Raw genomic sequence first — 27,500 nt, 5'->3', positions numbered from 1 at the left:
CGGCTCATCTCTTTACGGCTCATCTGTTTACGGCTCATCTGTTTACGGCTCATCTCTTTACGGCTCATCTGTTTACGGCTCATCTCTTTACGGCTCATCTCTTTACGGCTCATCTGGCTCATCTGTTTACGCCTCATCTCTTTACGGCTCATCTCTTTACGGCTCATCTGTTACGGCTCATCTGTTTACGGCTCATCTGTTTACGCCTCATCTCTTTACGGCTCATCTGTTTACGGCTCATCTCTTTACGGCTCATCTCTTTACGGCTCATCTGGCTCATCTGTTTACGCCTCATCTCTTTACGGCTCATCTCTTTACGGCTCATCTGTTACGGCTCATCTGTTTACGGCTCATCTGTTTACGCCTCATCTCTTTACGGCTCATCTGTTTACGGCTCATCTGTTTACGGCTCATCTGTTTACGGCTCATCTGTTTACGCCTCATCTCTTTACGGCTCATCTCTTTACGGCTCATCTGTTTACGCCTCATCTCTTTACGGCTCATCTGTTTACGGCTCATCTCTTTACGGCTCATCTCTTTACGGCTCATCTGTTTACGGCTCATCTGTTTACGGCTCATCTCTTTACGCCTCATCTCTTTACGGCTCATCTGTTTACGGCTCATCTGTTTACGGCTCATCTCTTTACGCCTCATCTCTTTACGGCTCATCTCTTTACGCCTCATCTGTTTACGGCTCATCTGTTTACGGCTCATCTCTTTACGCCTCATCTCTTTACGGCTCATCTCTTTACGCCTCATCTCTTTACGCCTCATCTGTTTACGGCTCATCTCTTTACGGCTCATCTGTTTACGCCTCATCTCTTTACGGCTCATCTGTTTACGCCTCATCTCTTTACGCCTCATCTCTTTACGCCTCATCTCTTTACGCCTCATCTGTTTACGCCTCATCTGTTTACGCCTCATCTGTTTACGGCTCATCTCTTTACGCCTCATCTCTTTACGGCTCATCTCTTTACGCCTCATCTCTTTACGGCTCATCTGTTTACGCCTCATCTGTTTACGGCTCATCTGTTTACGGCTCATCTCTTTACGCCTCATCTCTTTACGGCTCATCTGTTTACGGCTCATCTCTTTACGGCTCATCTCTTTACGGCTCATCTGTTTACGCCTCATCTGTTTACGGCTCATCTCTTTACGCCTCATCTCTTTACGGCTCATCTCTTTACGCCTCATCTCTTTACGGCTCATCTCTTTACGCCTCATCTCTTTACGGCTCATCTCTTTACGCCTCATCTCTTTACGGCTCATCTGTTTACGGCTCATCTCTTTACGCCTCATCTCTTTACGGCTCATCTGTTTACGGCTCATCTCTTTACGGCTCATCTGTTTACGCCTCATCTGTTTACGGCTCATCTCTTTACGCCTCATCTCTTTACGGCTCATCTCTTTACGCCTCATCTCTTTACGGCTCATCTGTTTACGCCTCATCTGTTTACGGCTCATCTGTTTACGCCTCATCTCTTTACGCCTCATCTCTTTACGGCTCATCTGTTTACGGCTCATCTCTTTACGCCTCATCTCTTTACGGCTCATCTCTTTACGCCTCATCTGTTTACGGCTCATCTGTTTACGGCTCATCTCTTTACGGCTCATCTGTTTACGCCTCATCTCTTTACGGCTCATCTGTTTACGCCTCATCTCTTTACGCCTCATCTCTTTACGGCTCATCTGTTTACGGCTCATCTCTTTACGGCTCATCTGTTTACGCCTCATCTCTTTACGGCTCATCTGTTTACGCCTCATCTCTTTACGCCTCATCTCTTTACGGCTCATCTGTTTACGCCTCATCTCTTTACGGCTCATCTGTTTACGCCTCATCTCTTTACGCCTCATCTCTTTACGGCTCATCTGTTTACGGCTCATCTGTTTACGGCTCTCTTTACGGCTCATCTCTTTACGGCTCATCTGTTTACGCCTCATCTCTTTACGGCTCATCTCTTTACGGCTCATCTCTTTACGGCTCATCTGTTTACGCCTCATCTCTTTACGGCTCATCTGTTTACGCCTCATCTCTTTACGGCTCATCTCTTTACGGCTCATCTCTTTACGCCTCATCTCTTTACTTTATTTATATATATAAATGTTTGTTTGAATGAGTTATGCCAGGGTTGGGAGCATCCTTAAAATAGGCACACATTTACATTTAGGTCTGTTTGTGTGTGTGTATAAATGACATGCTGTATTAGCTTTATTCTATATTAATTTTTTTTTTTTTTTTTTTTTTTTTTGAAAAGCCTTTCTAGGACCCGAGACGCAGATTAGCTTACGCTATACTCTCGATGTGCAACACATATTTTGTTAGCCTCATAGCATAATTGCCTAAGTCATTTTTATTTATTTATATTACTTAGGCAATTATGCTATGAGGCTAACGATTTTATATTCTTCTGCTGTAGTAGAGACTGCATGGATACGACTCACACACACACAAACAAACACACAGATTCACATTTACTCCTCCTACTTTTCCAGGGAAAGAGTTTTACCTTGTAACAAGACTTCCACATAACAGACGTGTGTGTGGGTTAACAGCGGCCCTCATCTTTAGACATGATCTGCGGTGTGAACAGGAAGTTTTCATAACTGGGCCATGACGTAATAATCATACCTGCATGTGTTTATTGTTTGATGTTTTCTTTTGAAGGTCTGGACGTGCCCTGGAATGTCGGATGGGCAACATCGTTCTGTTTTCCTCAGTAGATTAGTCATCTTAGTCCATCTCAACCCAATACACTCGTTTACCGACCAGATTCCCCTGACTCGCCACTGCAACACTCATGCTTCTCAGTTCTGCTGTGTCATGCAGCGTTTAGAACGGATTTTGAAAAGACCTCAGAGGAAACATGGGCTTTTCTGGCTAAAATGTTTGTGCCATAACAGAGGATGAGGAAGAAGAACTGATGTGTTCTCACATGAAGAGGATAAGAGAAACAACAGTGATTGCCAGAGTGACCGTGTGAAACAGCAGCTCCTGATCTCCTGTTCTCCTGTTCTCCTGTTCTCCTGATCTCTGGATCTCTGGATCTCTGGATCTCTGGATCTCTGGATCTCTGGATCTCCTGATCTCCGGATCTCCTGATCTCTGGATCTCCTGCTCTCTGGATCTCCTGATCTCCTGATCTCCTGATCTCCTGATCTCCTGATCTCCTGATCTCCTGCTCTCTGGATCTCCTGATCTCCTGTTCTCTGGATCTCCTGATCTCCTGGGCCCGGTTTTTCAAAAGGTTTAATCCGGATAAAATTGATCCGGATTTAGTAATCCTTTTTTTGCGATCCGTGATCACGTAATCCACCTTACTTTTGAGCCAGTTTTTCAAAGCAACATCGGATTGGATCAATCTGATCCGGATAGGAACTTTTCAGGATCACCAAATCCTGTTTACTAGAGCCTTAAATGGAACCAACAGTGTAGCCTACTGGCTTAGCAAAGAACAACAGTTGGCAAAATACCGGTGGCCACAAATAACCGTGTTGTTTATTTTAATTTTAAGAAACAGAAACACTGTAATAAACAGAAACATTTTACTTTCCTTATTTTGTTATAATGTTAAATTGTAGATTTTGTTGTTTTACCATATCTCATTAGATGTGACATGCTTCATATATGCTTCAAATATGAAGAAATTTATATATCATCAGTAAACATTGATTTTGTGATCATTCACTTAAAAAAAAAACCTCTCTGGTTTTATTTGGTTCGAAAAATCACAACTGAATCCACCCTTCTGATGGGATCAGGATAATCCTGTTTTTTGGATCAAATAGATCCTAATCCGAGTTCAAAATTCTGAAAAACCCAAAGGGCAGGTTTGATCCAGATCAAATTTAAGATCGGATTACATGATCTGATCTTAGTTCAGAATCCCTCTTTTGCTTTTGAAAAACCCATTTCCAAGATTTGATCCAATCCGTGATCCGAAATCCCACTGGATTACTTTTGAAAAACTGGGCCCAGATCTCCGGGTCTTTTCATTTCTGGCAATCAAAATAAAGCTGTAATAAAATCAAATATAAGTATTAGCTGGAAAAAACAAAATGCTACCTAGGTAATAAACTGCAAATAAATTAAATTAAAAAGAAAAACTAATAAAATGACAAAAGCGCACAACGAAAAATTTAACTGAAATCAACATAAATAAAAAATAATAAATAAAAGCTGTGTGTGTGTGTGTGTGTGTGTGTGTGTGTGTGTGTGTGTGTGTGTTTGTGTGCGAGTGAGTGTGTGTGTGTGTGTGTGTGTGTGTGCGTGTGTGTGCGTGTGTGTGTGTGTGTGTGTGTGTGTGTGTGTGTGTGTGTGTGTGTGTGTGTGTGTGTGTGTGTGTGAGAGAGAGAGAGAGAGAGTACGGAGTTTAACAATGCACTTTTCCATCATATCTCAAGATCAAGAGAATTTTGAGTGACAGGAGTGGATGAATTATAGCATATGAAATGCAGAAAATACCACTCATATTAGACACACTCATATTTAGACACGTTAAGAGTTCATTTCTACCTCTGATATTTTAGACGGACACTTTTCTCCTGCAATACTGATCAAGGAAGATCTGTCTAAAATAAATCCATTCAAGCTGTGGGGAAATCGTATCAGAGTTCATTGAGTGACATATTACATCACTCATCAAAAACTATAAAACATTCCTCTTTTGTGCCTCAGTAACCAGACGGATGGGTGAGATTATCATGCAGATTATCCTGAACTCTGTCAATACCACAGAAAACTACTCTCGTCACACCAGAAACCGGAAACGCGATCGCTGGAAAAGCAGCACCTGAACTCTGTGTTTGAATATATATATATTTGTGTGTGTGTGTGTGTGTGTGTGTGTGAGTGAGTGAGTGACCTTTGGTGTGTTTAAGATCATAGTTTTTGACTGCTGGTTGTATAATCACATTCATATTTTATGCATTGTATGTTCACGTACATGTTATTTAATTAGGCTATACACTAGTTGTTGCTCTTTAAAGGGTAACTAAACCCCTGTGGTCAGAGGCTGACTCCACCCACTGGCAATATTTGAAAAATGCTGGAAAAGTGGGCGGAGCCCAGCGGAGGGGGGCGTGCACCTGAGACGTGTGTCTCTCTGTAGGCAAGGGCGTGGTTAGCTGGTACCCTCTTACGTCACAGGGCACCACAACTTCCAATAGGAAAATACAACTGCAGTAGCCACCGTTCAACCTGAAGAGGGCAGCACTCAGACGTTTTTACACCATATATTGTAGAATTAAAACACTTTATACCCAAATGTCAAAAAATTACTTGAATCAATGAACAGCATTAATAAAGCCCCAGTCTTACAGATCATTAACTAAAAAAGTTGTTTTAGGGTTTAGTTACCCTTTAATATTTGAATATTACATCAATTAATGGCATTTTTTTTATGGTCCTGGATCGAGTAAAATAATCATACCTAAGAAATTCACATGACAGTGTAAGTTTATCTATAGGCCTACATCAAAAATTCAGTTAAATGAACTAATGAACTAATGCTCTGTCTTTCGCGTCTTTGGGGAAGCAGCGCCCACTACTGGCCACAGGACGCTATGACTGAGGTGAGGCTCAGCACACTGACTGCACACTAGCTTCAGTGAGTCTCTAAATGCAGTGTGTGAACAGTATGCAGCGATGCATGTTTCCTCACATCATAACCTCATTACGTTGCATGTTTAATTCCTTCAGCTAGTTCTCATATAGGCTATATATGTCCAATTATTGGTTTGGAAAATAAAAAAAAATCTTTAATAGTTTAGTAAATAATGTGTTTCTGGCAATCTGATCCGTCATTATTCAACAATTAATTGAAAAAAAGAATATTTAAAATGTATATTTTTACATAAACTGGTTACTACAAATAAAGGTTCTATATTGGCATCTGGTTCCACTAAGCACCCTTAACATCCATGGAACTTTTCCATTATGTTCTTCGCACTAATCAGAAAAAAAAAGAAGTTTTTTAGAACTGTCCATCAAAAGGTTCTTTAAAGACCCAGAGTGGTTCTTCTGTGGCACTGAGGAAAAACACACATTTTAGAACCTTTATTTTTTCAGATTGTATGAGTGAGATCTAGACAGATTGTTGTGTAGTGTGGCGCCATCCACTGACTAATGAGTGTCATTACTTCCTGTGGAAAAACAGATAAAATAGAGATGGATATTTCTGTGCAGAGCCTATAATATTCCTGATAGATAGAGATCGGTTATCACCGAGATTAAGTTATTTGACTGCTTTTCTAAACTCGCATTAAACTATCTGTCCATTCTGTGTTTACTGCGTCTGTTTACCTGTCAATCATGTGATCAACAATGCTAAAGCGCTGGTAAAAGTAATTTGGGATTGGTAATGACATCACCAACCTGACATACTTCGTTCTGATGCATTATGAGTGAATTTTACTCATATTATAATCTGCTTTATTCAGATTTTTATTGGAGAGGGAACCTGTGTTCTTCAGTTCTATTCATTTCTTCTATTACTCTATTCATGAATTCATTTCTCATCACGAAGCAGCTTAATTTATTTTCATATTTGTGCTTTTAGAACATAAGAAAATAAACGACACAATTCTACTTTTCTATGTCTGGTATATGGCTTATTGGTTCTCAGAGATTAAAATCAAAATAAATAAAATCGCTAAAGCCATTTGTATCATCTTTCACTTTACTAATCGCCAGTGACGTTTGATTTTGACATTAGCGACATTGCAGTTTTCTGAACTTTATGATAGAGTATCATCTAAACAAGCACTTTCATTTATAATCGAACTTTATGATAGAGTATCTAAACAAGCACTTTCATTTATAATCGAACTTTATGATAGAGTATCTAAACAAGCACTTTCATTTATAATCGAACTTTATGATAGAATATCTAAAATAATACATTCATAACTGGGGATAAAAACCTGATATTCAGGGACTGACATGCGGTGTGGTGTGTAACTTCAGTTAATCATAATGTTAAGTTAAAGTGAAGCTGCTGGCAGTTTAACCGAACACAAGTGAACTAATCTGATCAAAATATGCAAATCACTTGAATGAATTAAATCCCTCACTGTATGAGGGGAGTTATGGCTGCTTCATAACCCATAGAACTGCCTATAGACAGCGTGTCTGGAAACATGTGGCGCGAGTAACTTCGGTAGGTGTCTCACTATTGATCACAGTGCACAAGTGAACACAACTGTACTAGTGTGCTGATCTAGTGAGCTCTTCTAGTGTGCTCTTCTAGTGTAGTCATCTGCAGACTCACTCCTGAGTGCATCGGTGTTCTGGCTTCTTCTCTCGGGGTCCAGCTGGAGTTCAGTCGTCATGGCGAAAAAGAGTTTTCCCACCAGAAAGTCTTTGAGGAACTTGTTTTCTAAAAGTGAAGCGAATCTCAAAGAGTCTGTGGAGAAAGAGGACAGCGGGAAAGGAACACTCAAACTCTTCAAATGGAAGAAAAAGAAGAAAACGGAGAGTTCAGAGACCGAAAGCCCAGAAGTTGCGAGGTAAAAACATCCATGATCCATATTAGGGGTTTTGTTTTTGTTTGTTTCGCATGTTCGTCTGTCAGACAGCCTCACCTCTATCTGACATCTATATTAAACAATGCACTTTTCAATGTGATGTAGCCTACAATTTAAAACAATGTAATAATGTAAAAACAGCTTCGTACTTTCATTCGAAGCCTATATATTTGTTTTTAATGTTGAGTTATTTGGGATAATGCGTTGTCACTGTATAAGTCACATAAAATTACGCGACATTTCTAGAATCTATTATTGAAAATGAGCATTGGTAATTAATTTATTAATAAACAAAATGCATGTTATGATTTATTCTATGGGTATTAAAGAACGGCATTATTTCTGTCCTCTAATTTGATTGGACGTGTAGTTCTGAGAGTAAAGCTAATGAAAGTTGAACCTGTTATATTGTTTTCTTTAGCTTGTCTTGTGATTATCATATGATATTTTAAAAGATTGAATGAAATGTCATGCTGCAGTACGCAGGGAGTAAAACGGGATTTTGTCTGTAAAAGGAGGGATTGTTTTGAATGTCGTGGAGCAGGTTTTGTTTGGGAACAATTTTCTATGGTTGCAAAGAAATATACGATCTAATTGGCCCTGAAATGTAAGTTTGAAGACATTATTTACTTGTTTAAACACCTGCGTTTGATATTGAGTGTCTGTTGGACGGATGTGTAGTTATATGATATTAAATCCACAGCACTCTTGCTCTTGGGATATTTTTTAAATGAAAAGATCGATTGCATGAGTATCTGTTGGTATCTCACACTTGTAACCGTTGATGTCCATTAAAAACGTACAAATTCTACGAGGTGGCTTATTCGTACGAATTCATACGACCTGACTCGTACGAAGTAGTACGATTTTTGCAAAATCGTACATATTTTACGAATTGGCCAATTCGTATGAATTCATACGAATGACCTACCCCTGACCCCGCCCCTAAACCTACCCATCACGTGGGTTTAGACAAATCGTACAAATTCGTACGAGTGAGGTCGTACGAATTAGTACGAATTAGCCAACTTTTTATCATTCGTACGAATTCGTACGAATTGGTCGTGAGATAGCGTTGAATGTTTAATACGCTTTCTTGAGTCACAAAAGTAAGATAAATGTTCTGAATGCAGTTATAATCCATTAAAATAACTTGTTGTCAGGTGGACTCAAAGCCCAGCCAACACTGGCCCTAACTGAGTTTGTTCACGGCCGATGCAGAACCCATGGATTGCGATTCTGGCTGGGTTATGAGCCAAGATTATGAGTTATGTATGGAAGCTTGTTTCCGCCACAGAATAAAATATTTTAAAAGATCATTTTATCTCACAATTGCAAGTTTACATCTCGCAATTCTGACTTTATTTCTCAGAATTGCGAGATGTAAAGTCAGAATTGTGTGATACACAGTCGCATTTGTAAGATATAAAGTCAGAAATGCGTAATATAAAGTCGCAATTGTGTTCTAAAATCAGAATTGCGATATATAAACTCACAATTGCAAGAAATAAACTCACAATTGCATGTTATAAAGTCCAATTCTTTTCCCTTAGAATTGGGAGTTTATATCATGCAATTCTGAGATAAAAAGTCAGAATTGTGAGATAAAGACCAATTACATTTTTTATTTTGCATTCGTTGGTGGAAACAAGCTTCCATAGTTATGGGTAATGATCTGGGAAGGAATAGCACTATTGACCCGTATTGTTCCTTTAGGCCGACTGACGAATAACCCTCTGAACATATCATAAAAAGCATTTGGTGAATTTATCGAGATCAGATTCTTGAGCACATTCATGATCTGAGTTTATTTTCATTGTGAGGACAAATTGGGGGAAGTGTAGAAACTCTGTAGATTTTAAGGCCTGAATGATGAAATCTCACAAGCTTTTACCTTTAAAACAGCATGAAGAGTCTGGTTTGGGACACTGAAGCTGGAATGGGACGCTAAAAACACATCTGACTTTTAATGCATTGGACTTCGGACATGTTGTCTATGTCACTTCTTTCTGTTTGAATTGTCACCAGCTCCTCTAGTCAGCTGGTGGATGAGCTCAGAAACAGGTCAAGAGTAATAATAGTGTTGCTTTATAGTCCATTTTAGTCATATAGGTGTAAATCATAGTCATATAATGAGTGTAATCGCTCCATAATGTGCAAAGGGTGGCTGAAAGTTGGAGATTTACAGAGTTATCCAGCCAGTCCTGGTGACACTTACACTAGATATTCGTTAATCTGTGGATCTGAATATTTGGGCTTAATATGGGTTAATGGGTGAGTTGAGTTTAATCACTTTAATTGCAACCCAAAAGGGCCTAATATGCACATTAACACAGATTAACCCTCAATTAAAACCCTTTTGTAGTAAATTACTGGAGGTCATTACAGTTCTTTCTGATTGCTTAGACACTAAAAGTGGAACTTGAGGCGAAAGCATTCACTCGTGGACCGAATCTTCAGTTTGCAAAACACTTATACTTAAACTGATCACTTACAAATCAAAACTCAGTGTTTGGAGAAAGAAAGAAAGAAACAATTTTACCCCCTTGAATTTCTTTTTATAGTGTATATATATATATATATATATATATATATATATATACATTCACATACACAAAGCGCTTTAGAAATAAAGTTGACTTTCTGACTTGGCTTGTATGCATATTCAGTGTGTGTATATAAATATATATATGATACAATATATATAGTTTCGCAGCAGCTTCACGATAGTAACAAAGTCACAAGTGTCATTTTTCAGCTCAAGTCAGTTCAGTGTTGATTCAGTTCACTTCCAGAACTGTAGAGTCATCAGTACTGTATATACAGTGTGTGTGTGTGTGTGTGTGTGTGTGTGTGTGTGTGTGTGTGTGTGTGTGTGTGTGTGTGTGTGTGTGTGTGTGACAAACTCCTGTAACTCCACTACACCCCGAACAAGCAAAAGACACGAGAGAGTAGTGTTGTACATGTTTCACATCTGTGTGTAGTTTGGTGTGTGTATGGCTAATCACTTGGTGTTTGTGTGTATATAGAGTTACTATGCAAAAACACAATTTTTGGAAGAGTTAATGAAGTGTTTGCTTTTGCAAGAGATGTTTTGTATGTTGTGTGTGTTTTGTGGTTTTGTGTGTAGAGTTTCTAGAAATTGAGCCTTAATTTTTAGAAATTGTGTGTAAGCACTTTGAATAAAGTGTAATACTGAGGTGATCGAGCTGCAATAACGTGACAGTTCTTCAGAACCGTCGGTTAATTCTGTGTTTGCTCGACACAATACTGTGTGATGCCTTAATCAAACACTGCTCGCCGTGTGTCTCCATTCCCAAATAAACCGTGACACTAAAGCAAACAAGCTGTGTGTGTGTGTGTGTGTGTGTGTGTGTGTGTTCACAGTGAGAGGAGTTCAACCCCAAACCTGTTGCTTGTGTAGACAGACTCAGAGTTTATGTGTGGAGAGAATAACGTGTGTAGTCTGAGCTTCATGTGTCAACAAGAAACATCCAGAAACTGCAGATACGCCTCACAACACTTCAGTGTCTATGAGTGGATTTACACTCTCAGAACACACACATTTGGTTGAATATGTTGAGTATTGACCAATATTACACCAATAGAGCTATTATTTTTATTTATCAGTATAGTTTGGTTTGAGGTCGGTAATATTTTTAAAATGTTTGTGAAAGAGTCTCTTCTGCTCATCAAAGCTGCATTTATATGATCAAAATACAGTAAAACCAGTGAAATATTATTCCAGTGTAAATCAGCTGTTCTCTATGTGTGAATATACAGTAAAGTGTAATTTATTCCTGTGATCAAAGCTGAATTTTCAGCATCATTACTCCAGTCTTTTTTTTTTTTTCTCAGGCTTTGTTGATGAATAGAGAGTTAAAAACATAAATGTGACATTATAAAGGTTTTTACTGTCACTTTTGATCAATTTAATAATGCGTCCTTGCTGAATAAAACCTCATTTTGCACAAAAAACAACAACAAAGTTTTGAATGATGTGAGTGTGTGTGTGTGTGTGTGTATGTGTGTGTGTGTGTACGTGCATGTGTGTTCAATCATTGGTCAATTTATTTAGACAAAATAACATTTTCATATCAGCCATTTCTCAGTCATCAGCCATGGCATGAAAATAAATAAATTGTGGGTTTATTGAATGTTTTCCTGCAGGGATTTAAATTTGAGTAAAAACATATAAATTAAGTAATTAATTAATTAATTTTACAAATTAAGTTTAGTTGTCTACAGTGCTCTTTTAAATACATTTAAATTGAAGGAATGATTTCTTGCCTCAGTGTTTTAGCACAGGAATATCAGCGAGCGAGTTTTCTGTTAATGATACGGTTGCAGTAAAAGGAACAGGCCGTGCAACATTACTGTCTCCACCGTCACACGAGCGAAACTCATGTGTGTGAGCCCTCGAGGGAGAAGATGATCACACACCAGTGAAAGTCTCTGCTGGCTTTCACCTGATGCTGTCAGGCCTTCAGAAACTCTATCCAGGTTCAACAGATTTCATAACCTCACCCAGCAGGCACCGGACGTCAATATGACGTTAGATTGACGTTGGACCCCAACGTTGGACAGACGTTGCATTTTGGTTGAAAATGAAAATCGGGTTGACGTCAGAACCCAACATCAGATTAACGTAAACTTCCAACGTCTGTCCAACATTGGATGTTGACAGACTGACTGACGTTGGGTTATGACGTCAACCCAATTTGTATTTTCAACCAAAATACAACGTCTATCCAACGTTGGATGTAGACATCGATCTAACGTTGGGTTATACGTCAACTCGATTATCATTTTCAAATGAGTAGTAGGGGTTACCATCCTCTTTTTCCCACACATGTCCGGCCGTCGAGATCGTCTGGGATTCGGGTTTTGCTTTCTGCAGTCGCCATTCATTGTTTACATGCACACCTTTTGTTTCAGTCTAACTGAATTCATTCCGATTGGAAAATCATCTGAGTGTTTACATGAACGCTAAACAAGTGATCGGTTGATGTGCAAAACTAAGAAAATACCCGCTCCTCCGTGAGAGATACGAGACCGCTCATCAGTAATCACGCCACCAGCCTCGCGCCGTTCTCCCGCGCCCAGGGGTTAAAGTGGGCCGGAACGGACCGGAACTGTTCTGGCACCTCAGATAAATAAATAAATTCAAATCAAATCATTCTCATCAAAATCAATGATTTTCATCATTCATCAATTCAAAACGTAATATCACTCCCTGGCCCCGCCTTCACAAACGCGCTTCCCGACGTTATGTTCACAGTCAAGGTTCTCCTGTCTGATTTAAATGCATCTACACCGGTTCAAGCATGCAGACAAAGTCATCCCTCCCTCCACGCAGAACGCCAGCGATTACTAATGCGTGAAATGCACTCACGGTGGTTTAGCGCGGTAAAGTTAGTTTTAGATTCGATATTCGCCGGACATTTGTTTTCCCTTGTTGTTCCCATATTTTATTACTATTATATTATATATTATATTTATACCTGAGAATGCTTTGACGCGTTTCAGCGCATGATGCCTAAGGGAACGTCTGCCAATTCCACCAACTGCGGTAAACGTAGACTATAATTTGTATTATTTAAAATAGCTTTTAACATTTAAAAACAGACGTTTTCAAATTCCAAGGCTTGTAGAAGGTTCATATTGGCAATACTGACTTAGGCTACAGCTTTCCTGGTAGCCTTGAGTAAATTAACTTGTCTAAGAAAATTATTCATAAAACATATAAATATCAGTTGAGCCTTTGTTTACTTTCTTCACTGACACAGATGAAAAATGAAAACACTATCAGTCAAAGTTCAGCTTTAGGAGGGGAAGAAATAGGGCAGGATAAGGAGACTGAGAGAAAAAGAAAGATGAAGATGAGGAGAGAGCAGGTATTGATAATCTAATGACAAGGTTTTAAACCTATTTCTTATTTAAAAAAAAATTGGCCTTCAAAAGCCCTAAATTGCACATAATTATGTCAAAGAAATCCACATTTTCTCGGGGGAGCATGCTCCCGAACCCCCCTAACTACCTCACATTTCAGTCAGTTTTGGATTTCCCATTTTTATGTTTAATTTTACATTGTGAAAAACAAGGTTGTGTTATTATTGTGGTGGGCAGCAATTTTAACATAGTATTGTCATCATATCAGTGTAGATGTAGATGGACCAAAATAATACCATTAAAATATCAAGTAAATAAGTTTTGTGATACTTGGCGCCACAGTGACACTCTTGTCCCAAAAAGTATTGCTATGCCACAATACTAAATGTGTTGTCCCACAGTGAGTAATTTTTCCCTGTTGCACCTACACAAAATTTGAGGGTTCCCCCACCTGCCAAATCCCACTTTAACCACTGCCCGCGCCCCTCAGACTCGTCCTGGTCGCCACAGTAAACATGATGAATGATGACTGTAGAACGCAAAAGCCGAATCCCGGACATTTTGGGCGATCTCGAAATCCCGGGCAGACTCGTCACGGAGACTCACTGGTAGCCTAGCCTAGTTGTTTAAATGTGCGCTCTTACCGGTAGGCGTGGCTTGGGAGTGGCCTCATAGAGCAGCGAAGCAAGTGCATTCTGGGAGTTGTTGTCTTTTATCCACATGAGCCAAAAATACATTTTCTGGCTCTTCTCAGTCTAGAAAGCATTCAAAAATAATTTCACATTTCTACTACATAAATTACCCATTTTAAATACACGTTCATCTTTCCAGAGGCTTTAAGTTCTCTCTGAATCCGCACTTCTACAGACAATGGACTCTACGTACGGTTGCTTACGCATTTAGACTCAGTTGCTCCACTTTTTTGCCTACCGTTTCAATGATCATCGTAAGGTCAGGCATAAGATTACAATTAAGTTATAGGATGTACTGAAGTTACAGTGATGAGTCATTGACATTTCAGCACTTCAGTGCGTACTTGCCAAGTGCTCATGTCAAGTGCATTTTTGAGCAACGTGTGTAGAAAAGGAACAAATGTTTGTAACCTTGCACACAGAAATCTATCTTAGCTATGAGAAAAATCAGGAATCGCTTCATTACACTGCATGTTCATGCAGGGCTTCAACAAGTGAATAAATGAATAATGGAGCAGCGGCCGAATCAGTCAGATTCAAAAAAATGATTTATGCACGTCAGGTTCGGGTAAGAAGTCATTCGGGTTGGGTACAGATTTTAGGATCCAAGAAGACCTCTACACCATACCTCACAACTAAATTTCAGTGTTTGACGTCAATATGACGTTGGTTTGAGACGTTGGCTCAACGTTAGATTTTAGTTACTTTACAACGCAACCTAAAAATAACAAAAGATCAACATCTTATGATGATAGAATTTGACGTTGTGTGGACGTTACCATTATGACGTTAAAGAGATGTTGGTTTTTGGTCACCATACCTCACGACTAAATGTCAGTGTTTGACATCAATATGACGTTGTCTGGAGACGTTGGCTTGACGTTGTATTTTGGTTGGTAAATACCACATCCTAAAACCAACAAAATATCAACGTCTAATGATGTTAGAATTTGATGTTGTGTGGACATTAACATTAGGACGTTAAAGAGATGTTGGATTTTGGTAACTTACCAACACAACCTAAAAACAACAAAATATCACGTCAGCTGACGTCGGTAATGGACGTCAACTTAACGTTGGCATTAAACGTAAAATTTAACCAATTATCAACGTCTTATGACGTTGTGTGCCTGCTGGGCAGTGATCACACTCAGGTTGGGTTTAGACCTCAGTGATCACACTCAGGTTGGGTTTAGAAGACCTCAGTGATCACACTCAGGTTGAGTTTAGAAGACCTCAGTGATCACACTCAGGTTGAGTTTAGAAGACCTCAGTGATCACACTCAGGATGAGTTTAGAAGACCTCAGTGATCACACTCAGGATGAGTTTAGAAGACCTCAGTGATCACACTCAGGTTGGGTTTAGAAGACCTCAGTGATCACACTCAGGTTGAGTTTAGAAGACCTCAGTGATCACACTCAGGTTGGGTTTAGACCTCAGTGATCACACTCAGGTTGGGTTTAGACCTCAGTGATCACACTCAGGATGAGTTTAGAAGACCTCAGTGATCACACTCAGGTTGGGTTTAGACCTCAGTGATCACACTCAGGTTGGGTTTAGACCTCAGTGATCACACTCAGGTTGAGTTTAGACCTCAGTGATCACACTCAGGTTGGGTTTAGACCTCAGTGATCACACTCAGGTTGAGTTTAGAAGACCTCAGTGATTACACTCAGGTTGAGTTTAGAAGACCTCAGTGATCACACTCAGGTTGGGTTTAGACCTCAGTGATCACACTCAGGTTGGGTTTAGACCTCAGTGATCACACTCAGGTTGAGTTTAGACCTCAGTGATCACACTCAGGTTGAGTTTAGACCTCAGTGATCACACTCAGGTTGGGTTTAGACCTCAGTGATCACACTCAGGTTGAGTTTAGACCTCAGTGATCACACTCAGGTTGGGTTTAGACCTCAGTGATCACACTCAGGTTGAGTTTAGACCTCAGTGATCACACTCAGGTTGAGTTTAGACCTCAGTGATCACACTCAGGTTGGGTTTAGAAGACCTCAGTGATCACACTCAGGTTGGGTTTAGACCTCAGTGATCACACTCAGGTTGAGTTTAGACCTCAGTGATCACACTCAGGTTGGGTTTAGACCTCAGTGATCACACTCAGGTTGAGTTTAGACCTCAGTGATCACACTCAGGTTGAGTTTAGACCTCAGTGATCACACTCAGGTTGGGTTTAGACCTCAGTGATCACACTCAGGTCGAGTTTAGACCTCAGTGATCACACTCAGGTTGGGTTTAGACCTCAGTGATCACACTCAGGTTGGGTTTAGACCTCAGTGATCACACTCAGGTTGAGTTTAGACCTCAGTGATCACACTCAGGTTGGGTTTAGACCTCAGTGATCACACTCAGGTTGGGTTTAGACCTCAGTGATCACACTCAGGTTGGGTTTAGACCTCAGTGATCACACTCAGGTTGAGTTTAGACCTCAGTGATCACACTCAGGTTGGGTTTAGACCTCAGTGATCACACTCAGGTTGAGTTTAGAAGACCTCAGTGATTACACTCAGGTTGAGTTTAGAAGACCTCAGTGATCACACTCAGGTTGGGTTTAGACCTCAGTGATCACACTCAGGTTGGGTTTAGACCTCAGTGATCACACTCAGGTTGGGTTTAGAAGACCTCAGTGATCACACTCAGGTTGGGTTTAGACCTCAGTGATCACACTCAGGTTGGGTTTAGACCTCAGTGATCACACTCAGGTTGAGTTTAGACCTCAGTGATCACACTCAGGTTGGGTTTAGACCTCAGTGATCACACTCAGGTTGAGTTTAGACCTCAGTGATCACACTCAGGTTGAGTTTAGACCTCAGTGATCACACTCAGGTTGGGTTTAGAAGACCTCAGTGATCACACTCAGGTTGGGTTTAGACCTCAGTGATCACACTCAGGTTGAGTTTAGACCTCAGTGATCACACTCAGGTTGAGTTTAGACCTCAGTGATCACACTCAGGTTGGGTTTAGACCTCAGTGATCACACTCAGGTTGAGTTTAGACCTCAGTGATCACACTCAGGTTGAGTTTAGACCTCAGTGATCACACTCAGGTTGGGTTTAGACCTCAGTGATCACACTCAGGTTGAGTTTAGACCTCAGTGATCACACTCAGGTTGGGTTTAGACCTCAGTGATCACACTCAGGTTGAGTTTAGACCTCAGTGATCACACTCAGGTTGGGTTTAGACCTCAGTGATCACACTCAGGTTGAGTTTAGACCTCAGTGATCACACTCAGGTTGAGTTTAGACCTCAGTGATCACACTCAGGTTGGGTTTAGACCTCAGTGATCACAGTCAGGTTGAGTTTAGAAGACCTCAGTGATCACACTCAGGTTGAGTTTAAACCTCAGTGATTACACTCAGGTTGTGTTTAAACCTCAGTGATCACACTCAGGTTGAGTTTAGAAGACCTCAGTGATCACACTCAGGTTGAGTTTAGAAGACCTCAGTGATTACACTCAGGTGTTTTCAGCGTCATGTGCCCGGGGGTTTTCAGGGTGGGTTTGGAATGTGAAGCATGATGATATTTATTAAAAGCCTGTGCGATCTTTAGGCCTCAGACTCACTTTCTCTCGCTTCTGAAGCTCCTGGATCATCACTGCATGTTCATGCTTGCAAATTAAATGAACTCTCGACTGTCTGCACGACTTCTTTTGACGGATTCTTTCACATAACTCGAAGGATAATTCACCAGTCGTTCACGTTCCTCAAGAAGAAGCTGCTCTTTGTTTAAAATATGTTTTTTTGTGCATGACAACTACATGATTCACTTTCTAAAAATGTGATTGCTTCCTTCGTGACCGGGTTTTTTAGATGCACCTGTTCCAAACTAATATTTCCAGTTTAAATGAGAGCTATTATGAGTTATGAATTGCATCCCTGCATATGTAATGCCACACAATTAGTCCATTGTGTTCTGTGTTCATTAAAGGGTTAGTTCACCCAAAAATTTTAATTCTGTCAGTAATTACCGGTACTCACCCTCATGTTGTTCCAACCCCGTAAGACCTTCGTTCATCTTCGGAACACAAATTAAGATATTTTTGATGAAATCTGAGAGCTGGCTCACTCCTCCATAGACTTCTAGGTGACCGAAACTTGCTGGCCCAGAAAAGTTATTAAAGAGATCGTTAATATAGTCCAAGTGACTCCAGTGGCTCAATCTTAAGTATATCAAGCGACGAGAATACTTTTTGTGCGCAAAAACAAACAAAAATAACGACTCTATTCCACTATTAATTTCCTTCTAGCTGGGCCTCGAGTTGGTTCACGTAGTGTAATAGCGCAGCGCGTCTGTGTTGTACGTCACACGCATCACACACATGACCAGCGTCGGCCAATAGTGAGCCTACGTGGTGACGTGTAACACAGATGCACTGCGCAAAAACACTACGTGAACCAACTCGAGGCCCAGCTAGAAGGAAATGAATAGTGGAATAGAGTCGTTATTTTTGTTTGTTTTTGCGCACAAAAAGTTTGTGTTCCGAAGATGAACGAAGGTCTTACGGGGTTGGAACAACATGAGGGTGAGTACCGGTAATTACTGACAGAATTTTCATTTTTGGGTGAACTAACCCTTTAAGGTGAATCAGAAGCACTTTACTGAAGTCATTTAAATTAGATGGACCATTAGTGTGTGTTCACGTCTTGTTCTCTGAAAGTATGCAGCAGGTTTCTGCTCTAAAGAATACGAGTAACATGTTTACACATTTTATTTCCATAGATCATTTACTGTAACACATTCCTGTCGTTTTAGCCGACGGTTATGAACACTGTAAACTCCAGGATGCTTTTTTGTTTGCTCTTTTGCTTTTATCTGAACTTTAAACCGAATTCTCAATCTCTGGATCTCTAACTGAATGTCGTCTTCCACAGAACTGAGTCGGGAACGTCTGGAACGTCGGGAGCCGGAGACGGGAAAAGTCAGGATGGCGAAGAGTCGAGTAAACGCAAGAAGTCTCTGTTCGGCTCGGTCCTCAGGTCAAAGGTCAGAGCTTGAGCTGGCGCTAAACCAACATGTGCATGACAGGATTATTGACCTTAACTAAAACTGTGTTTAGTAGAAATCAATTAAAATTTAAATATTAGTTGGAAAAAACTTAAACTAAATGTTTAAATAAATATTTCTGTTAATTTTAATAAAGATGAAATCAAATAAAATGTAGATATTACTAAAAAAAAACTTAATTTAAACAAAAATGAGAACTGTTGCCTTGGCAATGAAGTGAAATGTTAAATTTGAGGCACTCAAATTATTAACTGGAAATAAATAAAACGATATTAAACCTACATAGCAATATTTAAAATAAAAAACTAATGAAATGACAAAAGCACACAACAAAATGACAAAAATTTCAACTAAAATAAACATAATAAATACCAGCTAATTCAAAATATTAATAAAACTAAAATAACACTGCTACACCTATGACAAAATTACAGTAAACTTTTATCTGTTGTTTTTAGGGTTAATGTGCAAACGTTTATGTGTCAGTATACGTGTACGTAACAATGCAAAAAATAAGCAGATGTTACCAGTATATGATGCAAGAAATATTGATAAATCATTCAGTCTAGTTGAGCTGGTTAGTGTGCCTCCATCACCCCCTGCTGGTGAGTGTGTTCACTACACCATCTAACTCATTTATGATCAAACTGAGTCCTGGTGGTTTGTAGAAAAATGTTTTGCACAGAAAAGTGAATAGAATTCAATAAAAAAAAATATTTATATGCATATGATATTTGATTGATTAGTCAGAAAATGAGTAGTGGTTGAGCATACATCAATATCACACATTGACTCCAGGTGTAAATGTACTTGTTTCACAACTGTTAATTGTCACGGCCCTTCTCATATATTTACATCCATATATTACATTCTAAATAAATGAATGAATGGATAAACAAACACACGGTTATTTAGAGATGATGATGATGATGATGATGTTCAGCGGCCCAGAATGCCTTTCTCTCACGACAGACGCGCTCAGACCTGGTGAAGGACACGCGTGAGTTATTTCAGCCGTTTGTGCTTCTGGCTCCGTCTGTTATCCATATATGAGCTAGTGCATTCCTAAACGTTTTCACTTGTTCTTTAATCATTCTTAATATAATACAATCATTATTTGCTTATTATTGGTTTAGTTACACTGCCAAAAATTACAAAGAAAAGTTTGTTTTCCAGCATATGTCTAACAAATATAAAAAAAAAACATTTAATCAAGATACATTTACTTGAGAAGCAAAATGATTAAAAATATTAAGATATTAAAAATCATAAAAAATTTGTTTTACATTTTTTTTTTTTTTGTGCTTAAAACAAGAATTAATATCTGTCAGTGGAGTCAGAAAAATCATCTTGTTTTCCCTTTGAATTACAGATATTTCTGACAGATATTTGTTCTTGTTTTAAACACAAACTCACTTCATTTGCATGATTTTTTACATCTTCAGTCATTTTGCTTCTCCAGTAAATGAATCTTGATTTAAGAATGTTTAGATATTTGTAATGAAAAGCAACACAGAAACACTGAGCAGTGAGAGTTTTGATTATTGTTGAACTCAAGATCTGATTTTAGAACTCCTTTTGGGGGTTTTCCCCCGGCCAGCAGGTGGCGTGTGTGTGTGTGCGCGCGTGCAAGTGTGTGCATGTGTGTGTGTGTGTGTGTGTGTGTGTGTGTGTGTGTGTGTGTGTGTGTGTGTGTGTGTGTGTGTGCGCGGCTGAAAGAATCACTGCTGACAGGTTGATCTTTCCACAGTTCTTCAAAAGTTTATTCTCAGTCGAGTTTATGTGAGAAAATACCCTTGAGGTTTCTTCTGTTCAGATGTTCTGAGAAGCTTTAAGTGGCTTTTAGAGTCGAATCACCATAAACATAATGTCATTAACTTCTTCTTGGTGTTTCACACAGTGCCTTTTGATTTATGTCGTTATTTATGACACAGATAAGCATTTATAACTCTTCAATACAAAAGCGGATAGCATTCATTAGCGATGTTGAAAACTCGTTAGTGTAATTCCAGCAGGTTAAAAGTTATTAATAAATGCTGACAGATGTGCTTCATGGATGATTTCAGTGGCTGTTCCTGTAATTATGGCTTGTCTATACATGTCATGTGACAGACCCTTACAAAAAACAAGTGTACTTCAAGTTTATTAAGTATGCTTCAGTAAAGTTCAAGTATATTTTTAAGTATACTCTACACAGTAAGTATACTGATATCAATGTACTTGTAGTTATTTCCATCGAACATATGACTTATATTAATTTTTTTTTATTTTTTGTGTATAAAGGTATACTTTAAGTGTAACAGTAGTAAACTTTGAGTACACAACTAGTTTACAACTACGTTTTTTTAACTACGTATAGTTTGTACTGCAACTATACTACAAGTGAACTTATAGGTAAACTGATACTAGTTAAATACTTATAGCACATTTTTTAAGTTTATGAAAGTACACTTTGAAATATTCTCTCAGTAAACTACTAGTTGCTTCAAGTGAGTGTTCTTCAAGTTAACTAAACATCATACTTATGGTTTTCTATTTACATTGAATATTATTTCGGCACTTTAAGTATTCTACTGTGCTTCTATTTAGGTATTAATTTTTATACTTGAAATATACTTTAACTGTACTTTAAGTTGATTTGAAGTAAATTCCCATGTACATTAGCAGTGGACTACATAAATATTCACATACTCAGAGTTAGAAACATATCTGTTTTCTTTACAAATCAATGTTTACAAACTAATCAATTGTATTGAATTCCAAAATATGTAAGTTTATAAGGCAGTATGTAAAACTATGTGGAAAAAGTATTTAATAGGCTACTCAATCAAAAGAGTAAACACAACTACAAGCCAAGTATACTTCATTATACTTATAATCGATCAAAAGACTGAGTACAGTGTAGACCAATTATAATTAGACTTTTCTGTCAGTAGAAGTAAAGTATAATTAAGTGTTATTTTAAGTATATTTCTGAGAAGTACTAAAAGTACATACCGAGTTGGGTGTTTCATGTATCAGTGATCAGTATGGATTTGGTTGAGTTTTATGACAGGTTGGCGTTGACTGATGATCAACTGTACCAGTTGCAGTTACAGCGGCCTCCACCCGACTGACACACACACACACACACGTTATCAGATGAACACTGAATGCACTTTAGCAACAGACTTATCATCTTCCTCCAGACAGCAGAACAGGATTTAAACAGAGTCAGGGTGATTATATCTGTCGGTTATTACTTTGATTAATCTGACATTCTTCTCTTCATCTTGCTTGCTGTGTAATTTGTACCTGTGCATATTGGATTTCACGTTTGAGTTATGGTTCATTTCACACTGAAATGTTTAACAACAAAAGTTACAAAAGTTAAAAAACAAGTTTTCATTGTCCTCCTGTTTTGTTGTGTGCTCTTGTTGTCGTTAGTGAAAGTGGTCGAATCGCATTCAATCGGGATAAAACTAAGATAGTAGTTCAATTCAATTCAATTCAAATTTATTTGTATAGCGCTTTTCACAATACATATTGTTTCAAAGCAGCTTTACAGAAAGTGCATTTCAGAAATGTACATAGAAAAATACAGTTAGTTAATCATGTATTAATTTAGGGCATAAACATATCGCCAGCGTTGAGTCGTCTCTTCACAGGCGTCGAGTCGTCTCTTCACAGGCGTCGAGTCGTCTCTTCATGGGTGTTGGGGCATCTGAAGTCTCCATGAGAGGCTGGATACAAACTGGAGCTGACTAACTCTATTTACTAGCGTCCCCAGATAACAACAGAAAAGCAGATGGGACATAATTAGCATAGCTGCTGTTCATAATATTAATGCATTCAATCTGATTCAACTGTAGTATAAAAGGTAAATATTATGTGAATGCTTGGCTAAAGAGATGCGTCTTTAATCTAGTTTTAAACTGGGACAGCGAATCTGAGACTCGAACAATATCAGGAAGGCCATTCCAGAGTTTTGGAGCTAAACGTGAAAACGCCCTCCCTCCTTTAGTGGACTTAGATATCCTAGGAATGACCAGAAGCCTCGAATTTAGTGATCTTAAAGAGCGCGATGGATTGTAGGGCGATAGAAGATCCGTTAAATACCCAGGAGCTAAACCATTTAGGGCTTTATAGGTCAGTAGTAATACTTTGTAATTGATACAGAACTTTATAGGTAGCCAGTGTAGAGACGATAAAATCAGTGTTATATGATCATATTTTCTTGATCTAGTAAGAACTCTAGCGGCTGCATTTTGGACTAACTGTAGCTTGTTTATTGAGGATGCAGGACAACCGGCTAATAAAGCATTACAGTAATCTAGTCTCGAGGTCATGAATGCATGAACTAACTTTTCTGCATCAGACACAGATAGCATGTTACGTAGCTTAGCAATGTTTCTAAGGTGGAAAAAGGCTGTTCTTGTAACATATGAAATATGATTTTCGAATGACAAGTTGCGGTCTAGTATAAAACCCAGGTCTTTTACTGTAGTGGATAAAGTAACAGGACATCCTTCTAAATTAAAGTTGTATTGTAAGAGGTTTTGTGGGCAGTTTTTTTGGACCAATAAGTAATACCTCCGTTTTATCTGAATTTAATAGCAGAAAATTACACGTCATCCAGTATTTTATATCTTTAACACACTCTGTCAATTTAGATAATTTAGTGTTTTCATCTGGTCGTGATGAAATATATAATTGAGTGTCATCAGCATAACAGTGGAAACTAATTCCATGTTTTCTTATAATATTACCAAGTGGCAGCATGTATATTGAGAATAGCAGAGGGCCTAACACAGATCCTTGCGGCACTCCATAGTTTACTGACGTTATCTTCGATTTTTCCCCATTTAAACAGACAAAATGGTAGCGGTCTGATAAGTACGATCTAAACCAGCTTAGTGCCTGTCCATGAACACCAGTGTAATTTTGTAGTCGATCTAAGAGTATTTAGTTATTCTTCATAAAAAAGGCCTATAAACCCTCCCAATAAACCATTGTCTCATTCCTCTCATGCCTAAAGAAAATGCAAATCAGACAGGCTACTGTGACACGACATGTTTCGGTTACACTTTATTTTAAGGTGTTCGTTTTACGGTATAATTGTGCACTTAAGTATTGTTTAATAATTAACTACATGTTCTTACTATAGGGTTGGAGTTAGGATTGGGGTTTGATTTCGGTTGAGTAAAGCATTCAAAGCTGTAATTATGCATAATTTATAGTTATTATTAGTACAGTAATTATAACATAACATGTTTAACAAGAACACTGTAAAACAAAGTGTATATACATAAAAATGTCAACAATGTGCAAATGCATATGAATGCTTATTTGATATTATTAATATTATTTTATTTGATGTAATTTTATGTAAATTAATTCTCATCCCATAGTGAATAATGACTTTACTATTGTCTTATTAGAGCTGCTTTCCAGCAGAATTGAATTCGGTTTGCATCATTGAATCGTTATTTTCCTGTTTATAACTGTAAAGCTGCTTTGAAACAATATTGTATAAAGTGCTATAGAAGTAAAGGTGACATGACTTGACTTAAATAACTCTTCATGATTATTCATCTTTGTCCTCTTTCTCTTTCCTGTTTTGCATTCTCCCTTTCTCCTCCCTACTTTCTTCATCTCCAATTCCATCTATTCCTTTCATTATTTTTAGAAAGGGCTGCTCAGCTACTCGGAGACTGACCTCCATAAACCCAAGGGCTTTGCTGCAGCCCTGTCCTGGAAGAAGAAGAAGAAGAAAAGAGATCTGCCCCAAGGTTTTTCAAGCAATAATGATATCACAGGGGTCAAAGATGACATCAGTGAACAGGAAGAATATGACAACCAGGCAGAAGTAGAACCAAACCAGCTTGGTTTTGAGGCAGCAATGCCTATGGCAGAACCACCCTCTACTTCTGACCAATCCCAGACCCAGGATGTCTTGAGTGACATGTCTCGGCCCAATGAGGAGGATGCAGATTTGGGCAGTACATCAATACCATTTATTGACTCTTCACTGTCTGATAGTGATGCTTACCAGACGCCCCCAGATAGCCCAGTCCCAGAGTACCTCTCGTCTGATTACGCCGATACCCAAGCTGTAGATAGATCATCTCAATACTCCACATCTGTGCTGTCCTTCACTTCACAGACTGGGTCTGACGTCACAGACTCATTCAGTCCTGTTCCTAACATGGAAACTGCAGCGAATACTGACACACGCACAGTCCATAATTCAAGCACAGATCTGAACCTGAATGATCATCTGTTCTCTGACTCTGATTCTAAAGTATCTAAATCAGGGATTTTAGCAAATGTTGAGGTCAAAACCGTCACCACAGATTTTGCTCAAAAAGATTCATACCTGGGAAATAAAAAATCAACTGATGCTGTCCACCAGAACTACATGTCCTCCATCGACCAGAGTTCCTCCTCTTCCATCTCCGAGATTCCCACCACTTCCATTTCTTCCATTCCCCAAATTTCCATCTCTGAGATTCCCACCATTTCCATTTCTTCCATTCCCCAAAAGTCCATCTCTTCCATCCCCCAAAGTTCCATTTCTGAACATTCCACCACTTCCATCCCTCAAAGTTCCATCCCTTCCATTTCTGAGAGTTCCCCCACTTCCATCCCCCAAAGTTCCATCTCTGAGAGTCCCACCACTTCCATCCCCCAAAGTTCCATCTTTTCCATTTCTGAGAGTTCCCCCACTTCCATCCCCAAAAGTTCCATCTCTGAGAGTCCCACCACTTCCATCCCCCAAAGTTCCATCTTTTCCATTTCTGAGAGTTCCCCCACTTCCATCCCCCAAAGTTCCATCTCTGAGAGTCCCACCACTTCCATCCCCCAAAGTTCCATCTTTTCCATTTCTGAGAGTTCCCCCACTTCCATCCCCAAAAGTTCCATCCCTTCCATTTCTGAAAATTCCACCACTTCCATCCCCCAAAGTTTCATCCCTGCCATTTCTGAGAGTTCCCCCACTTCCATCCCCAAAAGTTCCATCTCTGAGAGTCCCACCACTTCCATCCCCCAAAGTTCCATCTTTTCCATTTCTGAGAGTTCCCCCACTTCCATCCCCCAAAGTTCCATCTCTGAGAGTCCCACCACTTCCATCCCCCAAAGTTCCATCTTTTCCATTTCTGAGAGTTCCCCCACTTCCATCCCCAAAAGTTCCATCCCTTCCATTTCTGAAAATTCCACCACTTCCATTCCCCAAAGTTCCATCTTTTCCATTTCTGAGACTTCCCCCACTTCCATCCCCCGAAGTTCCATCTCTGAGAGTCCCACCACTTCCATTCCCCAAAGTTCCATCTTTTCCATTTCTGAGAGTTCCCCCACTTCCTTCCCCCAAAGTTTCATCCCTGAAAATTCCCCCTCTTCCATCCCCCAAAGTTCCATCTCTTCCATTTCTGAAAATTCCATCACTTTCATCCCCCAAAGTTCCATCCCTTCCATTTCTGAACATTCCACCACTTACATTCCCCAAAGTTCCATCCCTTCCATTTCTGAACATTCCACCACTTACATTCCCCAAAGTTCCATCCCTTCCATTTCTGAGAGTTCCCCCACTTCCATCCCCCAAAGTTCCATCTCTTCTATTTCTGAAAATTCCACCACTTCCATCCCCCAAAGTTCCATCCCTTCCATTTCTGAGAGTTCCCCCACTTCCATCCCCCAAAGTTCCATCTCTTCTATTTCTGAAAATTCCACCACTTCCATCCCCCAAAGTTCCATCCCTTCCATTTCTGAAAATTCCATCACTTTCATCCCCCAAAGTTCCATCCCTTCCATTTCTGAACATTCCACCACTTACATTCCCCAAAGTTCCATCCCTTCCATTTCTGAACATTCCACCACTTACATTCCCCAAAGTTCCATCCCTTCCATTTCTGAGAGTTCCCCCACTTCCATCCCCCAAAGTTCCATCTCTTCTATTTCTGAAAATTCCACCACTTCCATCCCCCAAAGTTCCATCCCTTCCATTTCTGAGCATTCCACCACTTACATTCCCCAAATTTCCATCTCTGAGAGTTCCACCACTTCCATTCCCCAAAGTTCCATCTTTTCCATTTCTGAGAGTTCCCCCATTTCCATCCCCCAAAGTTCCATCTCTGAGAGTCCCACCACTTCCATCCCCCAAAGTTCCATCCCTTCCATTTCAGAAAATTCCACCACTTCCATTCCCCCAAGTTCCATCTTTTCCATTTCTGAGAGTTCCCCCACTTCCATCCCCAAAAGTTCCATCTTTTCCATTTCTGAAACTTCCCCCACTTCCATCCCCCAAAGTTCCATCTCTGAGAGTCCCACCACTTCCATTCCCCAAAGTTACATCTTTTCCATTTCTGAGAGTTCCCCCACTTCCATCCCCCAAAGTTCCA

The 27,500-nt window shown here is 39.4% G+C and overlaps 1 protein-coding gene across 1 annotated transcript in view; it reads left to right on the top strand.

Moving 5' to 3' along the window:
• Positions 1–7,302: 7,302 nt before the first annotated feature.
• The window catches only part of crybg2 (crystallin beta-gamma domain containing 2), a 56,990-nt gene continuing 36,792 nt past the window's right edge, over positions 7,303–27,500 (top strand). Inside the window, exons 1-3 of the mRNA XM_084423675.1 lie at positions 7,303–7,506; positions 18,993–19,104; positions 24,794–27,500. The exon at positions 24,794–27,500 is cut by the window's right edge and continues 2,218 nt beyond it. Coding sequence (XP_084279801.1) covers positions 7,328–7,506; positions 18,993–19,104; positions 24,794–27,500 — 2,998 coding nt within the window. The 5' untranslated portion in view covers positions 7,303–7,327. The remainder of the gene's footprint in view (positions 7,507–18,992; positions 19,105–24,793) is intronic.

Source organism: Rutilus rutilus, assembly GCF_951802725.1.
Source record: "Rutilus rutilus genome assembly, chromosome: 11".
Classification (NCBI taxonomy): Eukaryota; Metazoa; Chordata; class Actinopteri; order Cypriniformes; family Leuciscidae; genus Rutilus; species Rutilus rutilus.
The sequence above is the reverse complement of the archived record's forward strand: the minus strand, read 5'-3'. Positions and strand labels throughout refer to the sequence as shown.